The sequence below is a fragment of the Rhineura floridana genome, chromosome 1 (genome assembly GCF_030035675.1).
Source record: "Rhineura floridana isolate rRhiFlo1 chromosome 1, rRhiFlo1.hap2, whole genome shotgun sequence".
Classification (NCBI taxonomy): domain Eukaryota; kingdom Metazoa; phylum Chordata; class Lepidosauria; order Squamata; family Rhineuridae; genus Rhineura; species Rhineura floridana.
The window spans coordinates 98,708,576-98,731,595 of NC_084480.1; the positions used below are offsets into that span (position 1 = coordinate 98,708,576).

The 23,020-nt window shown below is 42.1% G+C and overlaps 1 protein-coding gene across 3 annotated transcripts in view; it reads left to right on the top strand.

Moving 5' to 3' along the window:
- Positions 1–23,020, top strand: part of LOC133385043 (transducin-like enhancer protein 1) — a 119,989-nt gene that overhangs the window by 57,502 nt on the left and 39,467 nt on the right. For all 3 annotated transcript variants that reach the window (XM_061627252.1, XM_061627262.1, XM_061627271.1), the window contains exon 9: positions 20,743–20,859. In XM_061627252.1, the coding sequence (XP_061483236.1) occupies positions 20,743–20,859 (117 nt within the window). The remainder of the gene's footprint in view (positions 1–20,742; positions 20,860–23,020) is intronic.

A 23,020-nucleotide genomic window follows, 5' to 3' on the forward strand; every position in this document is an offset into this window, starting at 1 on the left:
TGGTGAACAATTGCCCCTGAGAGACCAGGTCCGCAGCCTGGGGGTCATTCTCTACTCCCAGCTGTCCATGGAAGCTCAGGTCTTGGCTGTGAGCCGGTCGCCGCTGTATCAACTCCATCTGATACGGAGGCTGCGCCCCTACCTTCTCAATCATCTACTCCCATTGGTGGTGCATGCCCTGGTCTCCTCTCGCCTAGAATACTGTAATGCGCTCTACATGGGGCTACCCTTGAAAACAATCCGGAAGCTGCAACTGGTACAGAATGCGGCGGCGTGCCTGATTAAAGGCAACTGCCGGCAAGATCACATCACTCCAGTGCTGAAGGAGTTGCACTGGTTACCAGTTGCTTGCCAGGCCCAATTCAAGGTGTTGGTTTTGACCTTTAAATCCCTACACAGTTTCGGCCCAGTCTATCTGAAGGAGCGCCTCCAGCATTATCAGCAATGCTGCCCAACAAGATAAGCCTCAAAAGACCTTCTCTCCATCCCACCAGTTAAAACAGCTAGACTGGTGAGAACTAGGGAGAGGGCTTTTTCAATTGTGGCCCCCACTCTATGGAACTCCCTTCCAAGTGATCTCCGTCATGACCCTCTTTTGATGAGCTTCTGCCGGGCCTTGAAGACCTGGCTCTTCAGGCAGGCTTTTGGGGTGGGTTAGCTTTTATTACTGCAGATAATATTCTGCACACAAGCACCCCAGCTTCATGATCTAATCACCCTCCCCTTTGCAACTCATGGGAGTAGTCCCACCTACCCCAACTATCATTTGCATGATAGGCCAGACTTGCTGGGTAGCATGGAGAGCCTCCGGATGTAGGGCCATTCTTCTCTTCATCTAAAACAACCACAGTCAGACCTGCTAAGCAGACAGAATGGAAGATAAGTGAATATGATTCACACTGGCAAGTTCTTAACCTTTCTCTGGGAGAATGAATTGGAAACGTCTGCCTGTGCCCCTCCCCTTAAGCCCTCGTCCTCCAGGAAATCACTCCACTCTTCCTTAGTGTCCTAAAGTCACGTGTGTTGGAGATTTTGAAAACGTCAATTTATTTGAACTGCCAGGCTTTGGACTTTGCATTTTTGAACCATCTAATCATGAAGCATTTCAGAGTCCTTGTCCTTAAAGTGAAGAAGGGGGAAACCAGACCCTCATTTGCACAGCTCCACACATAAGCAGGAGAAGTTCCGCCACTGCTGCCCTGCGTATAGAGATGGGAAATAGCCCTAAGACACAGGCAGCTAGCCACTGTCCCTATAGATGTTGTTGGGCTCCAGGTGGCATCATCCCCAGCCTGCAGAGCTAACAGGAGTGATGGGAGCTATGTCTGGCTAGCCACCCTGCCCCAAGGAAATGTATACTGGAGTTACCTAATGGTGCTGCCAATAAAGTAATACGCTTCAGAATATCACTCTGTTGCCAATTTTAGTTCTGAACAGCGTATCTTTCCAAGAATGTAGGCAGAGAGTTAAGAATGGGGCTGCCTTGGACAACACAAACTGAAATCCATTGAAGATGGCTGCCATTATGGAGGCTGCTCTGTATTGTTCCCTGTGGCAGTAGATCTTTCACTAGGGGAATTTTCCTGACTCAACTGTAAATTCCCACCCTCTGCAAATAATTTGCTGTGCCACTAAATACATTCTCAGTCTGTAGGAAATAGATGAATGTACGCAAACGGCTTACTACATGGGGGGCAACCATCATAGCTGTTCTGTGTACATTTGGGCCTAAATGGGCATCTCAAAGTCTATGGCACCATCATGAGGGCTATGCTCGTGATATATGATGAATGGAGCAAACCCTATTGTAGTGGTATATATTCATGCTGGTATATTTCAGGGATACTTTATAAGCTTTTTATAAATGCAATCCTGCGTATCTACTAATGTTGTTTTAGGATGAGCAGATTACATATAAAAGAAATGACAAATTGTACACATTGTTGAATGTCAAGTTTCTCTTGTTCAACAAAATGGTCATGAACATATCAATCATATGGCTAGCTTGTTAACTAAACAATGCTGTCCTTCCAAATAGGTAGGGCCTTAACATCTTTGGAATTATTTGTTTGTATTGGATGAACTTTTAAGGCTGTTGTAGTCCCATAGAAAAGGATGCTGGTCATTCACTCACAGTTTTTACTACCTTTAATGTCTGCCTGTTAGTGGGAACTTCCTGATATTTCATGCAGTGGTGATGGCTTCATCATAATTCTTGGTTGTGATTTAAAAAAAACCAAACAAACCAGAACTTCAGCTTGAAAATGTTGTGTTGACTAGAATTCTATTTAATCTGATAATACCCTTGTATATTAAAGCATAAGAGTTCTTTTAAGTCAGTCATTGAATTGAATAGCTTGGAGATGAAGACACTTTTAATATGGTGGCTTCTTGTGTCATTAATCATAAGTAGTAATTCTTCCCCACCAGTAGTGTAGTGGCAAATTCAGAAATGCAGGGTCCCTTCATGATAGTCATGGCCACACCCCCTTTTTTGCTGATAGGTTGAGAATGAGATCCTTGTTAATGTCTTCTCTCACAACAGATGGAGCCAATAAACATGGAAGGGAGAGAGTTAGCTACTGAAAAGAGTCTTCTCAATGGCTGACTCACCTCCTTTCACTCTGATTGTCTCCAATCAGCAGGAAAGACAAGGAAGCATGTTAGAAGATTCTTCTCAGGTGTAACACATTTCCGTTTCATGCTGATTGACTCATAGGATGCTGGAGACATAGGAACCCTGCAGGGACCCCGAGACCCCAGATGACTACACCCCTGCACCCCTTAAAATTCTCTGTTTTAAGGTGGACTTCAGGCTTCATCCAAACATTTGAACTGTATATAAGAAATGTTTGTGATTTCCCTTAGTTAGCTCTTTATTGCTAATGATGAGCATTGTATTTTAGAGCAGTGGTTCCCAAACTCCCCCTGCCCCCAGACCACATGAAAATTGATGAGGGACTTGCTGGACTACTCAGTGATTTATTTATTTTTGCTTGTTATAGCAATTTTTTGGTGCTATGTGATTTTTAATTGTATTCTTATTGCATCTGTTATTTCTTATATATTGTGTGTTATTGTATTCCATAGATTTCAAATTGTAATTCAATAAAATACAATATAAGAAATAAAAAAGCAATTAAAAGTAAATATGAATATTGAAAGTGATGGTTGTGCTTCTCCCATCTTCAGCCACAAATCCACAGACATGGACCACTTGCTCGAAGCTTGCAGAACACGGGGTCCATGGATCACACTTTGGGAACCCCTGTTTTAGAGACTGCATAGGCTTGACTGTTGTAAAACACATGTATTACTTTTCCATTGGCGACATCTGAAATTTGTAGTCTTGTCTGAATGTTTCTTGTCATTGGAGAAAGTGTTCTTACTCACATTGTGTGTGGCATGCAAGGTGGTGTTGGTGTTAGGAACAGAGTTAGGTAAAAAAAATCTGATAGCAGCAGAGTTTTCTATGCACTGTATATATTTGTTCAAAGCACTGGTCTGGCCCTCTTTTTCCTGTGAGATAATGGTAGGTTAGAGACAGTCACTGATAGGCCTAATATGGTAGCTTTCCCCAAATAAGTAGGTTCAACATAATACTACAGATGTTTAAATGTGCATCAAATTGTATGAATAGCCCCAAGTGTTGGGGACGATTCCATGTATGCTGTTCTGTGTGAACAAGCAAAATAGCCATTTTATTGCTGTTTTTAAAATTATAAAGTGCAAAGAACTTGCAAGTAAGTTGGAGAATGACTATTGAAGATGCAACATTGTGTACATTTATTAACATTTCTTCATTTATCACTTATAAATAATCAAATACTAACAGCAATGGAATGAATTTAAATCTTACAAAAGATTTGTAGAGAAAAGAGGAGCTCGGATTTCAAAACAAAAGCAAATATTGGTAATTTGGCTATTCAGGCTGCTAACATTTTTGCCATCTTTGCATTCATTCAACTGCATGTGTTTTCTGCTATTTGTTTTATCTTTAGTTTAATTATAGTTATGTATGGATGTGGATGTGCACATTTATGTCCATGTGTTCAAAGTTTAACTCCTTTCCATACTGCAGAATCTTTTTGTGGGGTCTTCAAGCCAGCAAGGATCCCAAGGGGAATATGGATACAGAGCAATAGCTAAAAAAAAGTCACTTTGAACATAGTGCAATGCCCTGGGAATGCATTCTCTTGAGTACATTTTTCTTGTAGTTCTTCTTACTATTTCAGTTTTTAAAGAAATTCTTGGCAAAAGACCTACATGGGACCTTAGGTTGCTTGAGTGCCAGCATGATACAGTGGTTGGAATGCTTGGTTTGGGTGTGGAAATCCTGTGTTCAATCAGTTATACTTCCCGAGGAGCTCTGGGCAACTTTATTGCATGCTTTCTCCCCTTAACATACCTGACAGGTTCAAATGGGGCTAATGTGCTCCTCTGAGCTCCTTGCAAGACAGAAGAATGCTGATATACTCTGTCTTTTTGTAGTAGGAATATCTTAGGGTGCACGATTCTGTGAAAATAATGGTAATTTCCATTCAGCACAATAGGCCCCAAGCCAAGAAGCAGCTATGGTGAGTAGCTCAACTTGAATCACAGCAGAAGGAATCTTTGAATATAATAGCACCAAAAAAATTAGAGTGGGGGTGAAATTACTCATAAAATTGATTTAATCATTTAGGCCAAACTGGATAAATAATGTAGACTTTATGTTCTTAATCCCTAATAAATTTGGTTCTGAACATGAAAGCAGGGATTATTCTCAATTAAGTGTCTAGTCTGTTGAAATTAAGATGAAACAAACTGGTTTCATGTTTCCCTTAGCACGGCAACAACAATTAGCTGACAGCCATATAATAAAGTTACAGAATTCAATGAAACTATAGTGCTATTTTGTCCACTCCAGCATTTTTTAAAAAATTTAGCCACTGCTGCCAAAATGGCAGCTGTTAGGTCCCCAAATGGCAATATGGGGGGGGGGGGAGTGGGGTTTTGCTATCCCTACTGTAGGGGTAATTAAGAGTTTCTGAAACAGTCACCTGCTGGAGCTCAACTCCTCCCTCCATTTTTATATTGGTTTTGTTGTGTTTCATCTATAAAATAGTTGTAACTATAAGTGGCTATGCTTCTACTGTTAGTAAGCTAGACATTGTGCTTTGACTTCGTAGCAGTGCCTGGAGCCTGTGAAGGGCTGGTTGTGGGCTAACAAACTGAAACTTAATTCAGACAAGACAGAAGTACAGCTGGTCAAGGGGAAAACTGCACCAGGGACGGGGTTTCAACCCGTTCTGGATGGGGTTGCACTCCCCTTGAAGGAGAAGGTCCGCAGTTTGGGAGTCTTCCTGGATCCTGCCCTGCTGCTTGAGTATCAGGTGGCTGCAGTAGCCAGGAGTGCTTTTGGCCAACTCAAACTGGTCTACCAGCGGCGTCTGTTCCTGGAGGCAGTTGACTTGGCCACAGTGACACATGCATTGGTGACATCGAGGCTTGATTACTGTAACACACTCTATGTGGGGCTGCCTTTGAAAACGGTCTGGAAATTACGGTTGGTTCAAACTGCAGCAGCCAGAATGTTAACTGGAGCATGGCGCAGGGAGCATATCACTCCTGTGCTTTATCAACTCCACTGGCTCCCAATTTGCTTCCAGGCCCAATTCAAAGTGCTGGTTCTGACCTTTAAAGCCCTAAACGGCCTTGGACCAATGTACCTGAGGGACCACTTATGCCCATATGTACCTGCCCATTATTTAAGATCATCTGCCTCTGGTCTCCTCTGTGTGCCTGGAGTGAAAGATGTTAGACTGACAGGCACTCGGGAGAGAGCTTCTTCAGCTGTGGCCCCCAAGCTTTAGAACACCCTACCCCAAGAAGTCCACTCTGTTCCCTCCCTGATGGTTTTCCAGAGAATTCTGAAAACAATCTTGTTCCAGACGGCCTTTGGGTGGGACTGAAGGTAGAGCCTGACACTGATTTTATGCCTTCTATGTTAAATTTTACCCTTGTAGTCCGCTTTAGTACCACTCCCTAAATATATATGTATATATATGTGTGTGTGTGTGTGTGTGTATTGTATTTTAATTGTATTTTAATTTATTTTAATGTTTTTGTGATTTTATTATCTACAATTCTATTATATACGTGTTTCATTTTATTTTTTGTAAGCCGCCCTGAGTGCCCTATTAGAGGGTAGAAGGGCAGGATAGAAATATTTTAAATAAATACATAAAATAAATAGTAATTTTGGTTCTAAGCTGTGATGTCATGGAGCTTAGTTTTAAGACTTTCTGCCATCACCTATATTTATAGGACATTGCATGTTAGTGGTGCAAGTATCACATCCACATTGCAGACGGTTGTAATGTGCTGCTGGTGGTGATTTTATTATTATTATTATTGTTGTTGTTGTTGTTGTTGTTGTTATTGTTATTATTATTATTGTTATTATTATTCCACCTTTCCTTCCAGTAGGAGCCCAGGGCGGCAAACAAAAACACTAAAATATAAAAACAGACATTGACATATAAAAACAAAACATCTTTAAAACCATATTCAAACAAAACATGTTTAAAAACATTTTTTTAAAGCTTTTAAACGTCTCAAAAAACAATTCCAACACAGACACAAACTGGGATAAGGTCTCTACTTAAAAGGCTTGTGGAAAGAGGAAGGTCTTCAGTAGGCACCAGAAAGATAACAGAGCTGGTGCCTGTCTAATATCTAAGGGGAGGGAATTCCAAAGGGTAGGTGCCATAATGCTAAAACTCCGCTTCCTATGTTGTGTGGAATGGACCTCTTGATAAGATGGTATCTGCAGGAGGCCCTCACCTGCAGAGCTCAGTGATCTACTGGGCATATCAGGGTAAGACAGTCTTTCAGGTATCCTGGTCCCAAGCTGTATAGGGCTTTGTACACCAAACCCAGAACCTTGAACTTAGCCCAGTAGCTAATGGGCAGCCAGTGCAATTCTTTCAGCAGTGGGGTGACATGTTGGCGATACCCTGCCCCAGTGAGCAGTCTCACCACCACATTTTGCATCAGTTGCAGCTTCCAGACAAACCTCAAGGGCAGCCCCACATAGAGCACATTACAGTAATCCAACCTGGAGGTTACCAGTGCATGGACAACAGTGGTCAGGCTATCATGGTCCAGAAATGGCCAAAGTTGGTAAAAGGCACTCCTAGCCAGCACGGTCACCTGGGCTTTTAGCGACAAAGCACCCCTAGGAGCATCCCCAGAGTATGGACCTGCTCTTTCAGAGGGAGTATGACCCCATCCAAAGCGGGCAATTGACCAATTATTCAAACTCAGGAACCACCAACCCACAGCACCTGTGTCTTGCTAGGATTTAGATTCGGTTTATTGGTCCTCATCCAGCCCACCACCGAGTCCAGGAATTGGTCCAGGGCTTGCATGGCCTCTCCCAATTCAGATGTTACAGAGAAATAGATCTCGCTATCGTCAGTGTACTGCTGACATGTAACCTCAAATTTCCTGATAACCGCTCTCGAGGGTTTCATATAGATATTAAACAGCATGGAGAACAAGATGGTATCCTGCAGCACCCCACAGCACAACTGCCAGTGGGCTGAGAAACAATCACCCAATGCTATTCTCTGAAAAGGACCCTGGAGGTAGGATCGGAACCACTGTAAAACAGTGCCTCCTATACTCATCTCACCAAGTCAGCCCAGAAGGATACCATGGTCAATGGTATCAAATGCCACTGAGAGATCAAGTAAGAGTAACAGGTTCATACTCCCCCTGTCCTCCCAATAAAGGTCATCCATCAGGGTGACCAAGGCCAATTCAATTCCATAACCAGGCCTGAACTCGGACTGAAATGGGTCAAGATAATATGTTTCATCCAAAAGTACTTGCAATTGCTGTGCCACAACCCTCTCAATCACCTTCCTTAAAAGGGGAAACTTGCGACCAGGCGGTAGTTGTCACAGGCACATAGGTCCAGGATGGGCTTTTTCAGGAGTTGTCAGATCACTGCCTCTTTCAGGGGAAGTGGAACCACTCCCTCCTGCAACAATGCATTGACCATACCCCGGAGCCACTTGGTTAAACCCCCTTGGCAAGCTTTAATAAGCCAAGAAGGGCAAGGGTTGAGGGGCCATGTTGCTGGCCACATTGTTGCAAGCACCTTGTCCACAACATCAAGCTGCATCGATTGAAACTGATACCAAGAATTGGCAACAGTTGTACTGGACACCTTATTGGGGACTACACTAGATGTGGATGGGGCATCATGATTGCTATGGAGGTGAGCAACTTTACCCTCAAAGTGCCTTGCAAACAATTAATAGTGGGCCTCTGAAGGGTCTAAAACTCAGTTTCCTGAGGCTGATATCAACAGACCCATGGCAATATGGAAAAGTTCCACTGGATGAGTACTTGAGGATACAATGGCATAGAAGTGGGCCTTCTTTGCCACCTTCACTGCCATACAGTAGGTGTGGCTATGATGTTTTACTCATGCCCAGTCAGCCTCAGCACATCTTTTACCACGTGCACACTAGTCATCATCCAGCCTGCTTCATTGCCCTTAGCTCACTGGTGTACCAAGGTGCAAACTGGGCTCCACAATGCTGGAGAGGGTGCTTGGGAGCAACCATGTCAGGAGCCTGACGTGCCTTGTTTTCCCACAGTATGACTAGGGTTTCAACAGGGTCACCTGCTCTATCTACTGGGAACACCCTCCCCCGGGCATTCAGGAATCCAGTGGATTCCATTAGTCTCTGGGGGCAGACCATCTTAATCAGTCCACCATCGCTGCAGGGGAGGATAGGGACCAAAAGTCTAAACTTCACCAGGAAGTGGTCTGACCATGACAATGGGGTGACATCTATCCTCCATCTCCAGACCACCCCTTCCTCCATCTGGAGAAAAAACTAAGGTGAGGGTGTGCCCTGCCCTATGTGTTGGGCTGGTGACAACATGAGACAGCTCCATGGTCGTCATGGAGGCCATGAAATCCTGAGCCAAAACACTAGAGGCAGCCTCAGTATGGACACTGAAGTCATCCAGAATTATCGTTCTGGGCGCCTCCAATACCACAGCCGAGATGGCCTCCGCCAACTCCGTCAGAGAAGCTGCCATGCAGCAGGGTGGATGGTACAACAGCAGCAACCCTAGTTTACTGTCTCCTCGGCCTGACACCAGGTGCAGGCCCTCACAGCCAGCTCCAAGACAAAGTGGTTTCCTGGTGACAGAGATGGAAGTTCTGTAGACCACAGCAACCTCTTTCCCCTGTCTCTGCAGCCTCTGCTGGTGTTGCACCAAGTAGTCAGGTGGGCAAAGCTGGGTATGATAAACTCCTTCCAATTTACCCACCCAGGTCTCAGTAATGAACACCAAATTGGCACCTTCATCCATGATCAAATCATCAATGAATGTGGTCTTATTGTGTACCAATCTGGCATTAAACAACAGCACACACAGGCCACTGGGCACAGCAGATAAGCAACAAGGAACCCATCCGTGGGAGGTGTGGAAGCGAGGAACAAGGCATAAATAGCCTTGCCTTTGACTTCTATGGTAGCTCACCACCTCCCCATGTCTATACCTCCACCCATGATCACTGAAATTGGGTTGGCATCACCCATGTCCCCCCTTACTAAGACTCATCCTAAACACCTGATATGGACCCAACAAAATATACCTGAACCAATTATCCCAGTAGGCCTGTGAGAGAATTGGAAACCGTCAGACCCACTCAATATCTTTAACACAGGCCATATCTACTCCCCCCCGTCTCACACCCAGAGAGGGCCAGCCTTCTGCCAGTTACAGACTCTCACTCTGAAGGCATCTGGCAACTTTCTCCTATCATTCAGTTCACTGCATAGGCTCTCACCCTGCACAGGAACTACACAATCGCCTTACACCTTCCCCGCTACCAATCTCCACTAGATTGTTGTTGTTGTTTTTTAAAAAAGAAGGGGGTAGTCTGCGCCCTTGGAGCTCCCCAAGGGAAGACCCCCTTTGGTGTCCTCCAAGGGCAGCTGAGCTTTCATGACCCCTCTCTCAGCCAGAAGCTGGTGCAAGAGGCTGCAAGATTGGCTGCAGCCTCTCTCTGGATTCAGGGTCAAGCTGGGGGTCCCAGTTCTTGCAGCACTTGCCAGGGACTTCAGCTGTCTCAAGAGACAACAACCAAAAGGAGTGAGCAAACAAGTACCCAGATGCTCAAGTACAAGGGCAGGTCTTCTCCAGTCCCTCAGTGCTGCAACTATGTTATTAGTTCAGAGTTGCCCAGTTGTTGGTTCAAGGCAAACAGATCATATAACACCATTTCTGTTCTAATTATACTGGCTGCCTGTATGCTTCAAAGTGCAATTCAAAGTGCTGGTTTTGACCTATAAAGCTCTTTATGGCTCAGGATCCCAAAATCTTCTGGAATGCCTCTCCTGATATAGACCTACCCAGACCCTTTGATTTTCTTCTGCGGCCCTTTTCCAAGTCCTCCCTCTGAGGGAGGCTCAGAGGGTGATGACAAGGAAGAAGGCCTTTTCAGTTGAGGCTCCCCATCTGTGGAATGTACTCCCCAGGGAGGTCTGCCTGGTGCCTTCATTGACATCTTTTTGGCGCCAGGTAAAAACTTATCTTTTTTTCCCAGGCATGTGATAGACTTAGTTGATGTTTGTATTTGTGCGCTGCCAAAGCTTTCTGTGGCTGTATGGGGGAAGCTGTTTGTTTTATGATGATTTTGTTTTTAATCAAGTTGTAAGTCACTTAGAGACCTGAGGGTAACAAACAACACAACAATAAGAAGAACTCTTTTCTACCAAAGTTACAGCAGAATTAAACAACACACTGATGAAAATGTTAAAAGTTTGGGATGCTTTTATTGCTTTGGAAGCACAGACAATAGACTGTTTATTTCATTTACATGTTTATCCCCTGCTTTTCCTTCCAAACAAGCAGCTAACATAACATGCCAGAATAAATAAAATACCAAAATCCAACTGAACTATATTCATGATTACTGCTGTAGTGTAGCTGCTGATTTAAAAAAGCACACAAAAAACCTTCATTGTGGTCTGGATTCCATGACTTGACACAAATGTATGGGTCTTTTGTATTGCAAAATTATTTCCTGTGGAAGTGCAGCGCTATTATGGAAAGTCACCCACTATGTGGAGAAATTGCTTTTATTGTTTGTTATTTGTAAACTTAATACTGATAATAATATTATTAAATTTATATCTCACCTTTCCTCCTGAAGGAGCACAGAGCAGGAAACAGATCAACAACAACAACAAAAAGAATGAGGCTAGAGGTTTTCTCAGATCAAGCAGTATATACTTTTGTGAAATAAATAACATATGCATGACTATCACTCCCATTCTTAAGTTTTGTGTCATGGCGGAGCCCCGACTTAGGGCTAAAGCCATTTTGGCGATTGGAGGTGGGAAAAACTGACCCACAGTTGACTTTATTTTGCTAGCCAACACTTTCCCCCTAAAATGCCAGGCAAAGTGATATTTCAAGGCATGGGGGTTGGCCACCAACCTACCTGGGGGACAACATTTCCCCATATGTACTCTGGTGGCTTCATCCTCCTCCAGACACACTTTAGACAATTTTGCCCCACCCAGATTTTGAGACAAGTTTGAACTGTTGGCTCATTCCTACCTGACCACTGCTTCAGCAACTATACCACAGTGAATGGTGGCTAACTTGGAGAATCTTCTCTGTGAAGTCTTAGAATTTGCAAACAATTCTGTCAGGAGACCCACAAAGTTCCTATGTGAAACAGTTTTTTCTGTGTTGCTGTTGTTAGCATTTATTATCTGCCCTCCACCCAAAGGTCCCAGGCGGGTTGCAACAATATTAAAATACAGCATTAAGTTTTCTTTTGTTTACTGTCATTAGTCGCTTCAGTGTGTTGCAAACCATTAGCAACTTGAGTGGAACTGAAGATACTTGCTGCTCCGCCTACAAGATAAGGTCCATACCATTATGTATATGTATAAAAAGACAACAGAATCAGAAAACCTTTTCACAAACACACTTCCTTTATTCATGAACGCACCTTACTACTAAAGCTTTCAGAAATGATATTTGGGTGTGTTTGTTCTGGTATATATATATTTTTCTATAACTAGCTAACTATTAAATCTCCCCACCCTATATTATGCTCAGGATGTTTACAAACCACTGCTGTGTATGCTGATTTATAGTCTGTTTTTCATAAACTCTTTTGCATTGTTAGCCTTTGGTTAATGTCACAGAATGTTGTCACTTCCTGTTGAGCATAATGACACATTGTGTGTCCATAACTCTGGCAAGACTAAGTAAAATCAAACAACCTAAGCTCAAAAGTTAGAATTAGGTGGTGTTAGGATTTTGCCTTCTTGGTACCTCAGGTTTTTGTACAAAATCAGCATCTCTCATCTACTTCTACAAAACTGGTTCCATTTTATTATTCTCCTCATACCCTGCCTCTGACCAAAACTCTTCAGAGTATCTAAACCTCTATTTTAAAAAATTGCTGTCTTTGTAGCATTCTCAGGCTTTAACACTAGAATTAGAAACCATTGAAAAAGCTGCTTCCCCATAAAATTAGGGTAGAATTTCAAGAGCATGGCAGCCACTCAAAATTGTTACATGTCTACTGTGTGCTTATAGCCAGCTGATGTTTTGCAGTCACTGCCATGCACACAGTGAGCCCCTTGAAAATTGCTTGGAATCTGCAGTTGGGAGTAATTTATGGAAATTCATGGAGAGCTCAGTCCTGCCCCTGGGGGCAGTTGCATACAGACATGTAAATCAAGTGGTCATCCAGGTATGTGTTTGCCACAAGAATTGTTGCCAATTATCACACTATGCTTATTTAAAGCCTTCATATCCTGCCTTTCCTATCACTCATCCAAGGCGGCTTACAAGTGGTAAAATCACAAATAGTAAAATCAGACCATTGGTCCATCTAGCTCAGTATCCTTTCCACTGACTGGTAGCAGTTCTCTCCCAGGAGCCCTCCCAGTCCTATCTGGAGATGCTGGGCATTGCACTTGGGACTCTCCGCATGCAAAGCAAGTTCTCTGCCACTGACCTATGGACCTTCTCCACTTAATCAAAATCCAGATACACACTGCAAACACCAAAGTATAAAATCCAGATAAAAGAGAAGCAATGATCATAAATACTCATCAAATGGTCTGGGAGAATAAAAGACTTTTTAAAACTTGGCACCTGACAGATCAACAAGTGGCAAGCAAATATTTCTAGGCAGCAAGTTCCATAAGTGAAGCACCACCTCAGAGGAAGCCTTGTCCCTGATCATGTCTATTAGTACACTTCTATGATTTGAATGAAACTTCCAGTCTTAATTTTTTTGCCTTTTTAGCACAGTGTTGCCTTACATATGGAATTATAGCAGCATTGCCATAACGACATTGCAATAGACATGCTGGCATAAATGTTGATTATGAGAATGGTCTTGTAATCGAAACCAAATTGATTTTAAACAGTTCTTCGTATTACAGATTGCAATACATAGTATTAAAAATTAATGTGCTTTCAAAAGTTTCCTAAGAGCCTTGATCAATAGGAAGAGCCAGCCATTTTGAGAGTTTGTTTTATGAGTCAATGAAAAAAATCAGAACTGTATCAGTTGACAAGTCATTGTGAGATGGTGTGAGATGGCACATAGGAAGCGGCCTTATACCGAGTCAGACAATTGGCCCATCTAACTCTGAATTGCCAGCTTTGACTTGCAGCGACTCTCCAGAGGTTTATTTTATTTATTTATTTATTTATTTATTACACTTGTATACCACCCCGTAGCTGAAGCTCTCTGGGTGGTTTACAGCAACCAAAAACATTAAAACAAATACACAATTTAAAACACATATTTTAAAAACAATTTAAAAATCTAAAACAATTTAAAACACATGCTAAAATGCCTGGGAGAAGAGGAAAGTCTTGACCTGGCGCCGAAAAGATAACAGTGTTGGTGCCAGGCGCACCTCGTCATTCCATAATTTGGGGGCCACCACTGAGAAGGCGCTCTCCCTTGTTGCCACCCTCCAAGCTTTCCTTGGAGTAGGCACCCAGAGGAGGGCCTTTGATCTTGAACGTAGTGTACGGGTGGGTTCGTATCGGGAGAGGCGTTCCATCAGGTATTGTGGTCCCATGCCGTGTAAGGCTTTATAGGTCAAAACCAGCACCTTGAATCGAGCTCGGAAACATGAAGGCAGCCAGTGCAAGCGGGCCAGAATCGGTTTTATATGTTCAGACCATCTGGTCCCTGTTCAGGCAGAAGTCTTTCTTAGCCCTACATGGAGTTACTAGAGATTGAACCTGGGACTCTGTGCATATAAAGCATGTGCTCTGCCACTGAACTACAGCTTTTCCTCTGAAAGGTAGTTTGCAGAGTCCTGGTCTGATCAAGTTCCATATTCTCTCCAAGGCCAAATTCCAGCACGAATGTTGTAATTTTTAAGAAGGGCCAGTTACTTCACCAAATGGAAGGTATGCTGAACTTTAGAGTTGCTTGTGAGATGGCTTTATGCTTGATTAGGAGGTGTGTTGAGGGCTTTCCACATTCTTTTCTTTGTATCCACCAGATGTCTGAAAATGTCAGAAAGGATGCATTTTGGCTCCCTGTGTGTCCTGATGGGCCCCTCGTATTGTAGCCTGGGCTGTTGCCACACTTTGAATGACTCCAAAGTCAGCAGAAACTGCTCCAGTGACAGCAGGATCTTGGCTGGCATTCTAGGCTCAATGTGAACCTAGTGTCATTTGTGGGGCTTTGGGTAGTAGTTTACACATTGCAAGAGAGACAGACAGACAGACAGACAAAAGGGACCACATGTTCTCATATGCTAACATATATGTATAGATGCAAATTTAGAAATAAGTGTTAAAAAATAAATAGAACTACAGTACACCTCACGATGAGAAGATTGTGATCAGGTGACACTGCACTTTCCCATCCTATGGTTCTTTATCTTTAAACTGGACTTGAGCCAGATAGCCCTTTGGATAGAAAGACTGTCCTCTGTAAAGTAGGACACATGGCCACCCTAGGTGGGCTCCAAAGCCTGATTCAGAGTTAAACTGAGAAACCTGGATTCATTCCAGATTAAGTAGAAAGAAGCTTGCCTTGACTCAGAACTTGCAATTAAGAGAGCTGTTTTTTGTAGGTGATGCAGTGTTTTAAATTCAATCCATTGTCATATTTGGGCAAAGTGCTAAATAATGGCTTAGCATTACATGAATGGGCTGCATTTTATATATATATATATATATATATACACATATATATAAATGAAATTTCTAAAACACAATGATATATTATCTCAACTGTCCAAAATTATACCTAAACATCAAGATGATTTGACAAGCATTGAATGGATTTATACTAGAGTCCAAATTCATTTTGAGCCCTAAGTGGTCTTCTTCATCAGTCAGGGAATATGTAACAACAGTTTGTCACCAAAGTTAGCTACTTGACTGATCTATATAGATGATATAGTGAGCTGACTTGCAATAGATTTTATTTTATTTATTAAACTTCCATGCTGTGCTTCGTCCCAGAAGGAGCTTAGGGTGGATCCAGTACAGAGGAGTGCATAGTTAATATAATATATCTAATAATTTATAATAAAACCAAAAACCTTATCTGATCAAAATGTTCGGAAACTCACCAATCATATCCAAAAGTTTACTGTGCACACATGGTAAACATATATGTACATGTGTGTATATGGTGATTTAAAAGGGTGGTATTTTTCTACTAGTGCCCAATCTGCAAATAATAACAGATTCCAATATTTCAATTTTGATGCAGCAGTATAAAATGTAGCTATCTTCAGTAACTAACACAACACCTTAGGGCATTCCCCATATATATATATTAGGACATCCTCCAGCTCTCTGATTATACATGTCTGCAACCATCCACCATAATGTTAGGTGACTTCAGATCTGATTAACACAGGCCTTAAATAGTTCAGGCGTTAACACTGAGTTGCGATTACCAAATGTGCAGTGTCATCCTTAAAGGGCAGTGCCTGAGAGTGGGCTGTCCCGCTCTCACCGGCTATCACTTTGCCATTTGCAGACATGGGCACTCTTTAACCTTCACACCAACCATAACAATGCTGTGTTAGGGAATTTCTCCTGTTTTCCCCATTTTCCCCTGTTTGCTATATATAGGTCCAGGTATCCAGGCGAGCTTCAACTGTCCTGTACAACTTTGTGTCTTTCAAAGTCCATAGCCCTGGGTTGATCCCCTGTAACCTGTTAACTGTTTTACTCCTTCAGGTACTTGCTGCCACCATATATAAATGTATTTAATTCCCTTTTAGTGTAGGGAGGGACCAGGCATGTGTGTGTGAAAACAAACAGATCTATTTTAACAGAAGACATGAATTAACAAGAATACTTTTAACTCAGTTTTCAGGTATGTGGTTACAGGTTATTGCTCTTCACTTCATATAAGATACACTCATTAAGTTCCTCAAATACTGTAAGTACAATCCTGCCTCACTACCCACACTAATCTCTGTTCCACCTTGCCTCTTCCCAGTTTCAAGTCTCATGTCTGTGCCCTATCTGTCAACTATCATTTTCTCAGCTATGAAACAACCATCACCATTCTCTCAGCCAATCAACACACAGCATTCAGCCACATTCGATTTCACTCAGTCCCCCTCCCTTTACTAATACTTACCATATGTAACCTAATACCAACCACTACCGAAAATATAATGTTATATATATATATATATACACTGAACCATCACATGAGCACCCACCACACTTGATTCTACAACTACTAACCCTCTATTCTTGTTTCAGCATATATTCAGTACAAAGAATACACTTGTCTCCGAAATACAATGGCCACTCACACAGATATATAGTTCTCATGCAGACGAGATTTTGTTCAGTTCATTGCATAATTGTTCAATGTAATTCTTCATTTAGACCTTTTGGTTATCTTTGTTCACTGTATATGTCCAATGCAGTTCTTTTTGTACGAATTTCCGATGCAGCTGTTGTCCTTTGGTGTTTATCTTCTCCAGAGAGCAACATTTTAAATCTTCCTGATCATGTCTACATTGTAGAAAATGCTAAATGATGGGGGATTGCATCCTTTGGTACCTTATACAACAGCTGTGTTCACAGATGTGGGTCTTACTAGATCTTGTAGTCATTCTGACACAAAATGGGGCACAAAATGGCATAAATCACCCCTTTAGTATTACAATTATAGAACTGTTTATGGATATATTTCCAAACAAGCCAACTTCAAACCATGGATGTGTTACCCCCCCCCCCGAGTTTCTTATAACCTACAAACCCTAGGAGGAGAAGGAAGGGAAAGCAAGTGCAAGCCCAAGGCTGATTGTGGCTCATTCCCATAACATTTATCCATGGTTGAGCATTATGTCTGAATGTTGCCAATGTCCTGATGAATTATTCAGATACCAAAGTTCTTACCAACTGGGATGTTAAGCCAGACCAAACAATTTCAGTAGGTGTGGCACAGTCGGTGTAACTTGCATGCTTTATTTCTTGACATTAACCAGCACAGTAGCAAAGGACTACATTTACATCTGAATTACTTTCGGGGACTAACTTTCTTCCAGAACACATCATATGATTGTTGCTGCTTGCATGGGCGATTCTTCCAAATTTATATGTAAGGTGTGGTTTGTTAAAATCCAGTTTGCTTTGTCATTGTAGTAATAGTAATTAACAATCCTCTTTGGGATGCATGAAATTTTGGAGTCGCATAAGCATAAGGCAAGTCCTTCCCTCAAGATCTTGCAGTCTAATTTTAGCCAGGGAGGAGGATGACAACAGAGGGAGGGTGGTGAGGGGAAAGGGATGCACATGCACCTCAACATACTTGGGCTTTGTTTCAGTTTGGGATAAGGACATTTCAGCCACAGACTAGATCTGGAGGTTAAGGAAGCCAGAGGTGGTGGCATGCAGGAATTTTGGAAGAAAGGTTTGAAGCGTAAGGAGCTGCAAAGAGGAACTGGTAGAATAGTCTAACAGAGAAGGAAACCTTAGGGGTGCTGACAGTGGTAAAGATGGAATAGTGAAGACAAAGAGGAATATATCAAGATACTGTCTTCGCCTTGGAAAGTGAATATTGATGGAATCTGTTCCCTAATCTTTGTTTCTGCTTTTTTTTATCACAGTACTTTGGTTTTGCAAATCACTGTAGGAGGGTTCTTTAACGTTTAAAGCCTTGTCTGCACTTATTTAGAATGAGAGCCTCTCCTTCTTGGGCCATGGATCTTTATAAACCTGGTTCTTACACACAGACACCTGCTGCCAACATTCTATAAAGTACATGTGTAGGTGTCTGACTTTTAGTATCAAAATAGGAATTTAATGTTGGTTCCCAAAACTCTCATACCGCCTAGTATTCTTGATTCAGCTATGGAGTTAAAAAACACAAAAACACACCCAACTCCTATATTTCAAGCTAACGAGTTCAGTGATCCAACAAACCTACCTTTTCAGTCAGAGAACACTGCAATAAAGACATAACTATGAGCTGCTTTTTACTTGATTTCATTAGGCCCTCCCATATGCTTTATATAAGATCTGCAGTGTGCATTGAGCTTGAATAGTCAGAAATAAAAGGGGTTGAAGCTTTCTTTTATAGTGTAATTCCTGGAATGCTAAAGAAAGTTCAGATTGCTTTAGGTGCCCTTGTTTGTCTTGTTTCCTTGTGGTTAAGAATTTGTATATGAGGACTGCAAAGCTCCTAGGGGTGGTTGTCCTGTTTTTTTGAGGGGGGAGAAGGTTTTTAGTTGAATAATAGTATTATCTTTTTGTTTTGTTTTCCAAGTATAAGAGACTGTGAATATGCATAACTGTTTTCTTTGAAGTAGCGTGGTGGTGCTGGCAGATTATTTTGTATACATTTTTTAAAAAGTGTGTTGGCATTATGCTTTCTTGTAAAGATGACTTTCAGAAATGAGCCTTATCAGGACTCTGTGAAAAGAGCCCCCTTCTTTCACTCCCCCCAACCTTTCATTCAGCATTGTTCATGGCATTAACACACCATTGAACAAATTGCCCTTCTTGCATATGCTAATCCTGAACTTAAAAGAGCCCATTGTGACATGTTTAATGCTTTTGATGGAGGGAAGATGAGAACTGGAGGCATGTCAAATTATCATGTGACCCAGAAATATCTAAAATGCCTCTTTTCCCCTTTGGGTCAACAGTTTGTACTTAGCATTATCAAAAAGAAAGTAGCCTGTAGATTGTGGACACAATTAGTTCTTGCGCTTGTATTTTGGCCTTCCTTTCACATTAGGAATTTTATGTTGAAAGTTATTTTAAAAAGGGGGTAAGCAGTAAATTGGCTGGGACCAATCATTTGCTTGTTTTATTAGTTAAGGCAGCAAGGTCATTTTGCTCTGTGTTGTTTTGTGTTTCTTCAGTTTAGTTCTTATGTGTGATATCCAACATTAGTCATATTCAGAGCAGATCCCCTGAAATAATGGGACAGGTCCATGAATTTCAGTGGGTCTTCTCTGAGTATGGCTACAGATAGACAGACACACCCACATTAATGCTTATATTTATTTATTATTATTTATTTACCTATGATAACTTAAAGGCTACCAATACAAAACTTTTCCAAGCAATGTACAGCACAACAATCTGTTACAAATTCTCTTATGGTCTGATAGGCAATGAGTTGTACAATGGGCAATACTGAGACTTAGGAGGAGGAAGCAGCTGACGGACATTTCTACCCTCTAGATTGGTTATAAATAAGAAGCCAGGCAGTGGGGGCTGGCTGAGGACAGACTGAAGATGGTGAGGCAGTGCCCCATTTGCCCTAATAGACTAGCCTCCACTGCAATTCCTGACACTTATAAGTAGCTACGTAAATGTCACTCTCCAATACAGAGAAATGGAAATAATAATATCAAACATTTCTTGATCTAGAGCAGGGGTTGTCAACATGGTGCCCACAGGGAAACATACGCCTACAGAGGCCTTTCCTGGTGCCTACAGGGTCTCCTCTCCTCTGCTCAAATTAGGCTTGAAAGAAACATTATGTTGCAGCCAGTAGAATAGGCTGTGGTGTGTATGTGGTGCCTATGACTTTTTTCAGTTTGCAAATGTGCACCAAAAAGGTTGGTGATGCCCAGTTTAGAGCCACTCCAGCAGTTCAACTGAGATATAAAAAGAGAGTACTACATGTCCTCAGAACTCACATTCAATGACTGGTGTCTGCATTTTTCCACAGGGTTCCACTTGGCTTTTACTTAAAGGAGCAGTAACATATTAACAATCAGTAAAGCAAACTTTAAGGCAGAGTGTAAATTAACACAAGATTAATACAGACTCTTAACTATTTTTCAGAAGCACAAATGATTGACTAAAATATTTTTCATGAGTAAATAGACCTGTCCCCACCATGAATTTCTTCCAATAAAAATCAGTTGAAAAAGCACCAATATAACAACAAGCTTTTTGACTAAGGTGACTTGCACAAAACTCTATTGGACTTTCTAAAACAGCTGCCTTGTGGGAATCAGAAACTGATTTTAATGCTTTTAAGTTTTGCATTAAAACTGTTTGGAAAGTACTGTGGAAAAAGGCAATTAATGCACTTTGAATGGTAATATGCTATCTGGAAATGACTGCAAGAGTATCTTGTGTCTATTTCTAGCTTGGGAAATGTGTACAAGGGGATCCTCAAGGCAAATGTTGATGACCTTGTGCTTATGTTTGCAGAGTAATTCACTCTTAGTCCCAGACAGCCTGCGGAGCACAGATAAACGAAGAAATGGACCTGACTATTCCAACGACATGAAAAAAAGAAAGGTGGATGACAAGGACTCGAGCCACTATGTAAGTAAATCTGTCAAAGATGATTAACTTATCTTCAGATACTATGCATGTGTGGAGGAATTGCACAGCTAGGCTCCATGTGCTCATGTACATGAAAGAGTAACCCTTAACAGCCTTGCTTATGCTTTGTATAATAATAATAATAATAATATTTAATTTGTTTGTCGCCTATCTGGCAATTAGCCACTCTAGGCGACGTACATTAAAAGAGATAAAATACAATAATAACAGATGTAATCACATTAATAACAATAGGTAAAATACTGGACAGTCATCAATACATATAAAAGCAATTATATTAACAACATACGATAAATGACAGGGTCATGGTGATTTACCCAATGACCTCAAAGGCTTGCTGGAATAGCCACGTCTTCAGGGCCTTGCGGAATACATCTAGGGAAGGGGCATGTCGAAGATCACATGGGAGGGAGTTCCAGAGAGTGGGGGCCACCACAGAAAAGGGCCTCCCCCTAGTACCCACCAACCTAGCTGTTTTGGTTGGCGGGATTGAGAGAAGGCCTTGTGTGGCTGATCTAGTTGGGCGGCATAATTGGTGGCGGTGGAGGCGCTCTTTCAGGTAAGCTGGGCCGAAACCGTACAGGGTTTTAAAGGTTAAAACCAACACCTTGAATCGGGCCCGGAAAACAACTGGCAGCCAGTGTAGGTTAAATAATACTGGCGTGATGTGGTCCCGTCGGCGGCTGTTGGTAAGTAAGCGCGCCGCTGCATTCTGTATAAGTTGTAATTTCCGGGTCGTTTTCAAGGGTAACCCCACGTAGAGCGCATTACAGTAGTCCAATCGAGAGGTGACCAGGGCATGCACCACGAGCGGGAGCTGTTGAACAGGGAGGTAGGGTTGCAGCCTACGTATAAGGTGTAATTGATACCAAGCTGCCCGGCTCATAGCCGAAATCTGAGCCTCCATGGACAGCTTGGAATCAAGAACAACCCCGAGGCTGCGGACCTGGTCCTGTAGGGGCAACTTCACCCCACCAAACACCAGGTCAACATCTCCTAACCCTCCCTTGTCTCCCACAAGTAGTACCTCGGTCTTATCAGGGTTCAACTTCAACCTGTTCCTGCCCATCCATCCACTCACGGATTCCAGGCACTTGGACATGGTCTCCACAGCCTTCTCCGGTGAAGATTTAAATGAGAGATAGAGCTGAGTGTCATCCGCGTATTGGTGACACTGCAACCCAAATCTCCTGATGATCTCTCCCAGTGGCTTTACATAAGGGAATGTCAATAACTTAACCTTATTATTTATGATTTCTAGATTTCTCCCTTCATTCCCTCAACATCTTCCAGTCCTCATAAGAAATCCCATCATCTGGATTCTGCCAGGTTGTCAGTATGATAGTGGCTCTCATCATTCCTACAGTACTTTCACTGGGGCTGCCATTATGTCCCAACTGGGCTTAAAGTGACTTTTTCTTGTTCATGTTCTTTTCTTGTTCTTGCTTCTATTACAATGAATTATCATGCTACCAACAGAATAAGATATCAGTGTGGTGTAGTGGTTAAGGTGCTGGACAATGACCTGGGAGACCAGGGTTTGAATCCCCACCCAGCCATGAAGCTCACTGGGTGACCTTGGGCCAGTTGCTGCCTCTCAGCCTCAAAGGAAGGCAGTGGTAAACCCCTATGAATACCACTTACCATGAAAACCCGATTCACAGGGTCGCCCATAAGTCGGAATCTACTTGGAAGGCAGTCCAACATAGATAAGGCACACACTGTGGTTCTACAGCCAAACCTAAGCATGGCTGGCCGTGTATGTTGTATGGATTGCAGACCACCTGGGACCATTTATAAGATGCACTGATTTAGGAACAGCAGAGTGTTATAATCTATGGGTGAAAAGCAAAATGAAGGAACTCTGTAACGGGCAATTGAGTGTTAGGATCATTTTATACATTTGTCAGAACAGTTTTTATTGTTAGGGTGAAATAGGACAAAGCAAGCCCATTCTGTATGGAAGCTGATGTTCTATTTTTACCAGGTTATCTATTTATTTATTTTAAAGTGTTGTGTTCCTACTTTTCTCATAAAAAAAACAAAGTGGCTAAAATGTATATGGAAGTTATGTAAATAAATAATAAAACAAGATAACTAATAAAGCCAACAAAAGAACAGCAGTCATAAAAACACCAGG